Below are 11,383 nucleotides of genomic sequence, written 5' to 3'. Positions count from 1 at the left end.
TGTGTGTGTGAGAGAGAGAGAGAGAGAGAACAGGTGTGTATGTGTGTGCGAGAGAGAGAGAGAGAGAGAGAGAGAGAGAGAGAGAGTTTCAACATTTGAGAGTGTGTACGTGATAGAGAGAGGGAGAGGGCATGTGTGTCGCGGGTGCAATACTAGTTTGCATTATGTGACTCGACTTTTTTGCGCTCTTTTTGCGCGTTTGAAGACTCTTTTTGCGCTCTTTTTGCGACTTTCAATGACTCTTTTTGCGCTCTTTTTGCGCGTTTGAAGACTCTTTTTGCGACTTGATACTTTTTTTGGCGACTTGATACTTTTGGATCTCGTATTATTCGTAGCCATGTAGGTGTGATGAGTGGGCTGGCACGAGAAGATGCATGTATGCAATTAGGGTTCAGGCGAAAATGCAAGAAGAAGAACGATCTAGGCTTTACACAGCATGACTGATGGTGTATCGCCGGAATGCGATGAAATGATGATGGTGCACGGTTGAGTAGAATGGACAGCGAGCCGCCAAGCAGCCTTTCCTCAGACTTGCTGGGGACGGTGGTTAGGCCTCCGTCGATCCGCGTGTCGAGGAGCTTCAAGTCGACGCTGTCAGGGAGACTTACGCCCCGGAGCTCCCCGTCTTCCAGGAGATCGCCATCCGTCCGAACCCCCGCTGCTAGAGACACCCGCTTCTCAGCGGCGGCGCCGGCCCCCTGGAAGTTCCTAAGCAGCAAACGTCTGCTCCCTTGGCTCATCGTCATCGGCATATGGGCCTACATTGGACTTCTCCTGCAGTCCCGCTGGGCTCACAACGACGGCCAAGGCTCCCTCCGCTCGCAACTCCACGCAGATCAGGAAGCCGGAAGCCGCATCATCTTCGAGCAGCAACATAGAGTCGAGCGTGATAAGCTTTCTCATAACAATTCCTCAGGTTCCAGCCTGACAAAGCATCGGACAAAAACAGACGGGGTACAAGCCCTAGAATCCGACGTGATGCAGTCTCGGACTCAACCGGCAAGGGTACAAGCTCTGGAATCCAACCTGACACACCATTGGACTCAGACGGCAGGACAACACACCGTAGATACTTCAGAGCATCACAGAAAAGCAGCCCCTAATCACAGATCCTGGATATTTCCTTCCGTCGGCATTCTGAACGATTCTGTTGGAACTTTGGTCGGACCTTTTCAGGATCTGGAGAAACTGGCCCTCGGTTCGGTTTTGACACAGAAGCTCAATTCTTGCTCTAGAAATGGTGCCTTCGCAGGGTTTGTGAGGGGAAGAAGTTTCATGCTGGTTTTCCACGAGCTGTCCATGACTGGGTCTCCTCTAGCCATGATGGAGCTTGCCAGTGAGATTCTCAGCTGTGGTGGGAAGGTCACAGTTGTAGCACTGAGTCAGAAAGGCGGGCTGCTCCAAGAACTGCTTGCAAGGGGAATCAGGGTTCTGAAAAGCAAAGCTGCAGCAACCTTCAAAGCTGCTGCAAGGGTCGATCTGCTTGTTGCTGGATCTGCTGTTTGTGCCTCCTGGATTGGTAAGAGTTTTTTGCTGAGTGTTGCGTTTCCTTGTCATTGCACACATGGTGAACAATTACTAATTACTAATTAGACTGTCTTACTGGTACAAAGAATCTCTGAGATCCTTCACCAGACATTTACAACCATCACTTTTTCCAGTTATTCAAAATATGTCAATGGCCTCTCCAGATATGCCAGTAGATTCTTACAAATCAATGTTTCTGTTGCCTGATGCACATCTCAATTTGTGGTGTTGGTTCTCTTTGGTTGAGTGTTGTCATGTCTGTGCTTGTATGTATCTGCATTTTCTTGAGCAGCATGTTGAGAATGTGATCTCCGGTACGTGACTGCATGAGGAAGTCACCAGCACAATGTTATTGCCTGAATTTCCAGAATAGAAGTTACAGATTAAACATTAAACTACACATGCTGTGATACAATCAACAGTCATCCAGATATTCAAGATAATGAATATAGTACATGAGACAAAACATAATTGCACATTGAATCAAAGAACTGATTACTGATCATCATTGTAATTGAGCATTCAAAGGCTCTGGGGGAGGAGGAGGCTCTTGAGAGGCTGGAGAGGTTTGGGGGGGAAGGGGTGGAGGGGGATTGTGTCAAAGAGGGTCGGGGGGGGGGGTCCCAATGGGGTCAGCTTGCGGATGGGTTTAGGGTCCGGGGGGTCAGCTTGCAGATGGGGCAGTGTCACCAGGAGGTGAAACTTTTTGCAGTTGTTTTCTTTATTTACATTTCTTTATAAATATATATATATATTTTTTTCTTTCTCTTTGGTTGCTGTTGTTTTCCCCCCGGGATCTCTTGGAAGGGCTTGGGCCATTGCAATGTCAGAATGGGTCAGCCAGTGGGACTTTGGACCAGTGGTTGGCTAAGCCTGAGAACTGCATTGAAAGATGAATGACAGTGTCCAGGACATGGCCACTGAATGAGGGCATAGGCCGGTTTACACTAGTAAGTGGCCGCCACCGAAATGTGAATGTATCTTGAATTCTAAGCAAATTCTGAAGTGACCATAGTGGTCAAAGATGGTCAGGAGACCAGAAGGAATGCAGATGACATCATCCCTAAAATCTAGGGAACTGCTATTTTTGGCAGTGTCGGAATTGAAAAGTCTTCGCGTCAGTTTGTGCAGAATGTCAAGGGGACCAAAAGCTGGCAAAGAACTGTTGTGAGAATGTGAACCAGTCAGGAGATTTTTAGCTTGGAAGATTGCATGTGGAAAAGGCTTAAAAATGTGCCAAGTGTCAAATTTATGTGCATTTTCCACACTGGGAAGAGGGAAGCGTGGGATTTTGGGCTGAATGAGGCTCATTTGCAGCCATGATGGTGGATTGTTGCAGGTTAAGAGCTATTGTGGTGCACTCCCTTGCCCTACAACTCATGTATTGAGGGTTGAGCTTGCTCCCCACAGTCTCTCTTTCTCTTTCTCTCTTGCAGACTATGGTAATGCTCTCATCAGATAAAATCAGGTACAGTTGTGTGAATTTCATGCTTAATATGCAGAGGCTAGTTGCCTCCTTAAACAGGAACCGGTGTAGTTAGTTCCTACACCAAAGCAGGGACGGAAGAGGGTAATAACCTCTTCAATACAACGCTGTTTCAGCACTGTTTAGGTGCTGTTTTTGGGCTGTTATGTTGCCCGGTTGATGCCAGAATGCAGTAGGACTTTGTTAAAGTCTTCCAAGACAGTACAAGGGTTAATTTGGGCTGAAAACAGAGCTGAAAATAGGCCTGTGCAGAAAATTACAGCAAGCTGAATTGTGATGTTTTGGATTCCATTGGATAGTCTGATGCCTATGGAAGTGAGCCTGTCAGTTGGGACTCATTCTGAGATGTTATGGAACAGTTTTAGTACAGTTATGCTGGTAAATTTCTCCCAGAATTTGTAAAACTCAGCTGGTGCAAGTAGAGTGCTCTGTTGCACTCGTGCTTTGTATTTTCCAACTTTTTAACAATAAAGAAATACCGCAAGGGGCGCCGGACTTGGGGATCTATGTGTTGTTGAGCGAGGGAGCGAGGATTCTGTGATTGTGTGTCTGAGTAAGTCCAGCTTATTTGTGAATGAATTACCGCTTTATGTGTCCATAGACCGGTTTTATGGTTCCGTTGTTGGGACAGGGTCCTCTTTTCTGCAAGAGCCCGGACACGGATTGGATTGGGTGAACAGGAGACACACATAGTGAGGCACAACTGATTACAGGTGAGAAAGAGTACGGTCTCTTTCTTTGGATACAGGTTCCCTTAAACCTCAGTTGACAGTATGACAGACAAAGGGAAAGGCAAGCTCCCTGCCGAAGAGAGTTCCTCTTCTACTCGCAGACAGCGTATAGAGGTGACAGGTGCCCAGGTGTCAGCCTCTGTTCGGACGGAGCCAGTAGTACAGCCAGCCTTGTTAGAGGAAGAACAAGAACAGGAGGATTTGTTTCAGGCACAGCTTCTTAGCATGCTTGGAACTTTTCAGCAGCTAGTTAAGAATCCCAGAATGAAGAAATTTTTGCTGTCACGTAAAGGGGATTCCCAGGTTGAAGCATCCCAGCATGCAGTAGAGAGGGCACAAGAACAGTTGCAAATGAGGGTAGAGCATGTTGAGCAGGCACCTGTGATACTAGCTGATCCAGTGCAACATGTTACCCAGGCACAGGTACAGGCATTTAATGTCCAGGACAGTAATGTGCAAAGGGTCATGCCGACCATTCCCCCATTCGTTGCTTCCCAGCCTGGCTATTTTGGTGGTGGGTCTGTTTTCCAGGCCATGGCTAGGCCGCTCACAGTTTTCCCAGGACTGATGTCAAGAGGGTCACCAGGAATGATGCCTATGGAAGCTGTGAACCCTCTTAGGTGTGCAGCCCGGATTTCAAACTTATTTTAGTCCAGCTTTGGGGCCCGCAGCACTTGTCAGTGTGGCTGAATTTTCTCAACCTAGTGGACAAAGAGCAGTAAGGACTGATGCAGAAAAGGTGCAAAAGGATTACAAAGAAGGAGGTCAAGGAGTAAAGTTTGAGACTTTCAGTGGGATGCAGGACAAATTGAAAGCGCTGACTTTTATTCAGCAGTTTGATGTAGCATACACTGGGGGTAACTTTACAGAACTTCTAAGGTGCGGAAGGCTGCTACTTTCTTGAAAGGCAATGCATTGCAGTGGTGGACCTCACTGTTGATGCAAGGACAAGCACTTGCTACATGGGTTCAGTTTAAGCAGGAGTTCTCTTTTGCATGGCTTACAAATACTTTTGAAGTGGATGTTATGACAGCATGGCACAAACTTGATGCAGCCAACTGTGTAAATTTGGAAGAGTATAATCAGAAGTTTTGGGATGCACTCTTGCCTGTAACTTCCTACATGACAGTGCCATTGTCAGAGCAAATAGAGAAGTATTGCTGTGGTTTGCCCAAAGAAATCAGGGATTATTGCATTAAGACCAATGTTTCTAATATGACTCAGCTCATTGAGAATGCAAACATGGCTAATGCATTGCTACAGGGAGGTTCACGTGGCTTTAAGAACACAGTGAACAAGGAACCTCAGGGCAAACAGGAACCAGCTGTGAAGAGGGAGTTCCCAGCCAGACTATGTTATGGGAAGAAATCATTTGAGAAGAAGACTTGGCAGTCGCAGCCTCGGAAAAATGCTAGTCAAGGCAAAGGACAAAAGAGGCCACTGTATGGCAAGTCATTTGAAGAGAGAGAGGCATTGATGCAAGCTGGGAAATGTTTCATCTGTGAACATAAAGGGTATATGGCTGCAAAATGTCCACAACAGCTAGCAAAAGATGCGGAGGATAAACAAGGGCCACCCAAGAAGAAGACAATGCCGAGTGCAGGATTGATACCTGACATGGTTGGTGACAAGCCATGTGATCATGCGACAGAATTGTGCAGAGCATGGGGTAAAATCAGAGATGCTACAGTGCTGATTTTCTTTGACCCTGGTGCTCGAGCCAACTTTATTTCACCGGCATTGGCAGCCAAGTTGGGAATTCGTGCTGAAGAGATGGGACCAATTGGACAGGCTGATTTGGCATGCCCTGGGCATTCAGTTCCTGTCACTCCTATACTTGGCAAACTTCGCATGCATATACAGAGTTATGTGGACACAGAGGAGTTTCTTATCATGCCCTTGGAAGGATGTGATGTCCTGTTGGGAATTCCATGGTGTCATAGGAAACATGCAGTGTTGGATGCTTTCAATAGGAAAATCACAATTGTACATAGGGACAAGACTCATGTTCTCGATGTGAAGCTGAAAGGAGAGTCTGTCCCAGTTATTTCTGCTTTTTGAACCTGAATTCTGAATGACCTGTACATTTATATGTTTGGCAATGTACAGTTTTGACATTTGTTGTCAATGACTTAATCAATGAATGAACTTTCAGTGCTTTGAAGTTGTATCTGTTACGCTTCAAATGAATGATTTACATGTTGTGACACTAATAGTACAAGATATATGCTATCGCCCTGTGTTGCATCCGCAAACATGTATTTGAAAGGCTTGAACCTGCGATGACACAAATGGTAGTGGGAAATTCCTATGATCGCTCTGTGTCATCTGTTGGCAGGAGATACATGCGATGACACTAATCACCTGGGGAATCTTGTGATCGTCTTGTGTCATCCGTTTGCATGTGGACTTGCAATCGAGGTTGCTTGCTTCTTTCAAGAGGGGGGTATGGGAGGTGAAACTTTTTGCAGTTGTTTTCTTTATTTACATATCTTTATAAATATATATATTTTTCTTTTCTTTCTCTTTGTTTGCTGTTGTTTTCCCCCCGGGATCTCTTGGAAGGGCTTGGGCCATTGCAATGTTAGAATGGGTCAGCCAGTGGGACTTTGGACCAGTGGTTGGCAAAGCCTGAGAACTGCATTGAAAGATGAATGACAGTGTCCAGGACATGGCCACCGAATGAGGGCATAGGCCGGTTTACACTAGTAAGTGGCCGCCACCGAAATGTGAATGTATCTTGAATTCTAAGCAAATTCTGAAGTGACCATAGTGGTCAAAGATGGTCAGGAGACCAGAAGGAATGCAGATGACATCATCCCTAAAATCTAGGAAATTGCTATTTTTGGCAGTGTCGGAATTGAAAAGTCTTCGCATCAGTTTGTGCAGAATGTCAAGGGGACCAAAAGCTGGCAAAGAACTGTTGTGAGAATGTGAACCAGTCAGGAGATTTTTAGCTTGGAAGATTGCATGTGGAAAAGGCTTAAAAATGTGCCAAGTGTCAAATTTATGTGCATTTTCCACACTGGGAAGAGGGAAACGTGGGATTTTGGGCTGAATGAGGCTCATTTGCAGCCATGATGGTGGATTGTTGTAGGTTAAGAGCTATTGTGGTGCACTCCCTTGCCCTACAACTCATGTATTGAGGGTTGAGCTTGCTCCCCACAGCCTCTCTCTCTCTTTCTTTCTCTTGCAGACTATGGTAATGCTCTCATCAGTTAAAATCAGGTACAGTTGTGTGAATTTCATGCTTATATGCAGAGGCTAGTTGCCTCCTTAAACAGGAACCGGTGTAGTTAGTTCCTACACCAAAGCGGGGACGGAAGAGGGTAATAACCTCTTCAATACAACGCTGTTTCAGCACTGTTTAGGTGCTGTTTTTGGGCTGTTATGTTGCCCGGTTGATGCCAGAATGCAGTAGGACTTTGCTAAAGTCTTCCAGGACAGTACAAGGGTTAATTTTGGCTGAAAACAGAGCTGAAAACAGGTCTGTGCAGAAAATTACAGCAAGCTGAATTGTGATGTTTTGGACTCCATTGGGTAGTCTGATGCCTATGGAAGTGAGCCTGTCAATTGGGACTCATTTTGAGATGTTATGGAACAGTTTTAGTACAGTTATGCTAGCAAATTTCTCCCAGAATTTGTAAAACTCAGCTGGTGCAAGTAGAGTGCTCTGTTGCACTCGTGGTTTGTATTTTCCAACTTTTTAACAATAAAGAAATACCGCAAGGGGCGCCGGACTTCGGGGCCAATGTGTTGTTGAGCGAGGGAGCGAGGATTCTGTGATTGTGTGTTTGAGTAAGTCCATGTTATTTGTGAATGAGTTACCGCTTTGTGTGTCCATAAACCGGTTTTAGGCAGGGCGGGGTCTACCGGGGGGGTTGGGGTCCCAATGGGGTCTTGTAGCAGTTAGAGGTGAGGTTGGCGGCAGCGACCACCATAGTCACAGGAAACAGCTGTTTCAATCCCTAAAGTAAAATGAAATGAACTGAAATGAACCGGTAGAGTACAGAGAGAGCTCTAAAAGTGGGTATAAAAAACATCATCATCCTAGTGTGTTTGAAGTTTGAAGTTTGAGAAACGCGTTTCTCCGTTTCAGGACCCATCCATTTCCATGGCCATTTCTCGTTTCCCAAGTGATATTGTTACAGGAAACGGCCATTTCCACCCCTAAAAACTTGTTTCCCCATTTCCATTCCTCGAATGTTTCCGTTCCCATTTGTCGTTTCTGGCGACCACCTCCGAAAGTAGGAGCTCATAATGGTTTGTCGTGGGAAGCGGTACTATCTCCCTTACAGTGTGGGAATCATGATGGGGCATCTGTGGATGAGGCTCTTGGGTGGGTCCTCTCCTCTCTAGGGGCGTGGGGCTCCCGTCTGCGTTGGCGGTGGTGCTTTGTGCATCGGTGCTGCAAGCAGAAGCAGAGGAGAGACTTGGACTAGCTAGGAATTATTCAACGCTTGAGCAAAATGATGAATAAATTATATGGCAAAAAGCTTGTTCTTATAGACATCATGAAGGGGTTGGTTGGCCAGCATAAAAACCCTTGACCGAGAACAAAGTCCATGACTAGGAAAAATGCCTAATAAAAGGTGGAAAAAATACCATAAAATATCAGATAAATATAATGAATAAAAGGGATCAAACGGGGCTGGAGATGCTCATTCCAACACCTTCTCTCACCTCCAGCATGGTGGTCCGACTCCCGTATGGATATGGAGCTGATCAATAGTATCTTGAGGAAGAGGTTTGGTAAAGAGGTCAGCCAGGTTGTCTTGAGAGGGACAATACTCTAGAGAAATGATGCCGTCAGCGACCAGCTCACGAACAAAGTAACAAAGTGAAAATGATCCTCAATGTGCTTGGTCCAAGGTGGTTCCAAATGTAGTGAACGATACGCTTAGTGCGTTTGGAAAACGTGCTGAAAAGATTCCAAACGTAGTGAATGTTGCCCCCGATATATATATATATATATATATATATATATATATATATATATATATATATACAAAATTTATAGTTTACTTAAAAATTTTTGAAATATGAAGTTTGAAGATTCATCAATGAACATTAAAGCACTTACTAATACTATACAGCCTTTAGTTTCAATTTTGTGGGAGAGAGAGAGAGAGAGAGAGAGAGAGAGAGAGAGAGAGATGAGCGTGTGCGGGAGAGAGAGAGAGAGAGAGAGAGAGAGAGAGAGAGAGAGAAAGTTGTATTAACGTCTACTAGAGGCCGAACTCAACCTATGAGACAAATCAATGTACAACTGTCAATGTCCTCCGGATGTCCAGAAAAAAAAAAGGACAAAATGAACATGAAATAAACTATGAAAGTGTTGAGCTAGTGGGGGGGTGTGATGGATTGAGCACTATTGCTAGAGGCTCAGTATGCAACCTATATGCGTAGGGTATACAAGAATGCAATGCAGATCTGTCTAGCTCCAACCAGTACCATAATGGGGGTGTAATATGTGATACATAGGCGATGGCGAGGCAAAAATACCTCGGAGCATGATCTCCGGGTGTGAGTGTAAGTGAGCTAGCTGCTCCTGGATATGGTGCTGATGTCGAGCCCGTATCTCTGTGATCTCCCTTTGATGTAGTCTGGAAATCTGGTAGCCTGGTGCTCTCGGTCTCCGTCTGGCTCGGAGATCCACAGTGCGTTGAAGTGTAACTCCCTCCTGTGTCATTGTAGGCATTGGGATAGATCTCTGGAAGAAATCAGTGAGCTAGAGCTGTCGCCCAGCTCTCCCTGTGGTATGAGTCTGTAGTAGTGTCTCTCTGTGACGCTGTGTGTCACCAGGAGGTGAAACTTTTTGCAATTGTTTTCCTTATTTACATTTCTTTATAAATATATATTTTTCTTTTCTTTCTCTTTGGTTGCTGTTGCTTTCCCCCGGGATCTCTTGGAAGGGCTTGGGCCATTGCAATGTCAGAATGGGTCAACCAGTGGGACTTTGGACCAGTGGTTGGCTAAGCCTGAGAATTGCACTGAAAGATGAATGACAGTGTCCAGGACATGGGCACTGAAAGATGAATGACAGTGTCCAGGACATGGCCACTGAATGAGGGTATAGGCCAGTTTACATTAGTAAGTGGCCGCCACCGAAATGTGAATGTATCTTGAATTCTAAGCAAATTTTGAAGTGACCATAGTGGTCAAAGATGGTCAGGAGACCAGAAGGAATGCAGATGACATCATCCCTAAAATCTAGGGAACTGCTATTTTTGGCAGTGTCGGAATTGAAAAGTGTTCGCGTCAGTTTGTGCGGAATGTCAAGGGGACCAAAAGCTGACAAAGGACTGTTGTGAGAATGTGAACCAGTCAGGAGATTTTTAGCCTGGAAGATTGCATGTGGAAAAGGCTTAAAAATGTGCCAAGTGTCAAATTTTGGTGCATTTTCCTCATTGAGAAGAGGGAAGCGTGGGAATTTGGGAAAAGGAGGCTCATTTGCAGCCATCGTGTGGTTTTGTTGCAGGAAAACCAGCTATGGTGGTGCACTCCCTTGCCCTACAACTCATGAATTGAGGGTTGAGCTTGCTCCCCACAGTCTCTCTTTCTCTTTCTCTCTCTTGCAGACTATGGAAATGCTCTCAACAGATAAAATCAGGTACAGTTGTGTGAATTTCATGCTTATATGCAAAGGTTAGTTGCCTCCTTGAACAGGAACAGGTGTAGTTGGTTCCTACACCAAAGCAGGGACGGAAGAGGGTAATAACCTCTTCAATACAATGCTGTTTCAGCACTGTTTAGGTGCTGTTTTTGGGCTGTTATGTTGCCCGGTTGATGCCAAAATGCAGTAGGACCTTGCTTTAGTCCTCCAGGACAGTACAAGGGTTATTTTGGGCTGAAAACAGAGCTGAAAACAGGTCTGTGCAGAAAATTACAGCAAGCTGAATTGTGATGTTTTGGACTCCATTGGGTAGCTTGATGCCTATGGAAGTGAGCCTGTCAGTTGGGATTCATTCTGAGATGTTATGGAACAGTTTTAGTGCAGTTATGCTGGCAAATTTCTCCTAGAATTCGTAAAATTCAGCTAATGCAAGTAGAGTGCTTTGTTGCACTTGTGCTTTGTAATTTCCAACCTTTTAACAATAAAGAAATACCGCAAGGGGCGCCGGACTTCGGGGCCAATGTGTTGTTGAGCGAGGGAGCGAGGATTCTGTGAATGTGTGTCTCAGTAAGTCCAGGTTATTTGTGAATGAATTACCGCTTTATGTGTCCATAGACCGGTTTTATGGTTCCATTGCCGGGATAGGGTCCTCTTTTCTGCAAGAGCCCGGACATGGATTGGATTGGGTGAACAGGAGACACACATAGTGAGGTACAACTGATTACAGGTGAGAAAGAGTACGGTCTCTTTCTTTGGATACAGGTTCCCTTAATTTTTCAGTTGACAGTATGACAGACAAAGGGAAAGGCAAGCTCCCTGCCGAAGAGAGTTCCTCTTCTACTCGCAGACACCATATTGAGGTGACGGGTGCCTAGGTGTCAGCCTCTGCTCGGATGGAGCCAGTAGTACAGCCAACCTTGTTAGAGGAAGAACAGGAACAAGAGGATTTATTTCATGCGCAGCTCCTGAGCATGGTTGGTACCTTTGAACAGTTGGTGAAGAATCCCAAGATGAAGAGGTATT

At 45.4% G+C, this 11,383-nt stretch overlaps 1 protein-coding gene across 2 annotated transcripts in view; it reads left to right on the top strand.

Moving 5' to 3' along the window:
• Positions 1 to 309: 309 nt before the first annotated feature.
• The window catches only part of LOC147632328 (uncharacterized), a 152,521-nt gene continuing 141,447 nt past the window's right edge, over positions 310 to 11,383 (top strand). Inside the window, exon 1 of one of the 2 annotated variants that reach the window (XM_086807152.1) lies at positions 310 to 1,519. In XM_086807152.1, the coding sequence (XP_086663278.1) occupies positions 496 to 1,519 (1,024 nt within the window). In that variant the 5' untranslated portion in view covers positions 310 to 495. The remainder of the gene's footprint in view (positions 1,520 to 11,383) is intronic. The other variant, XM_086807153.1, reaches the window with a different exon arrangement.

Source organism: Cibotium barometz, chromosome 13 (genome assembly GCF_041138505.1).
Source record: "Cibotium barometz isolate CiBa-2024 chromosome 13, ASM4113850v1, whole genome shotgun sequence".
Taxonomy (NCBI): domain Eukaryota; kingdom Viridiplantae; phylum Streptophyta; class Polypodiopsida; order Cyatheales; family Cibotiaceae; genus Cibotium; species Cibotium barometz.
The sequence above is the reverse complement of the archived record's forward strand: the minus strand, read 5'-3'. Positions and strand labels throughout refer to the sequence as shown.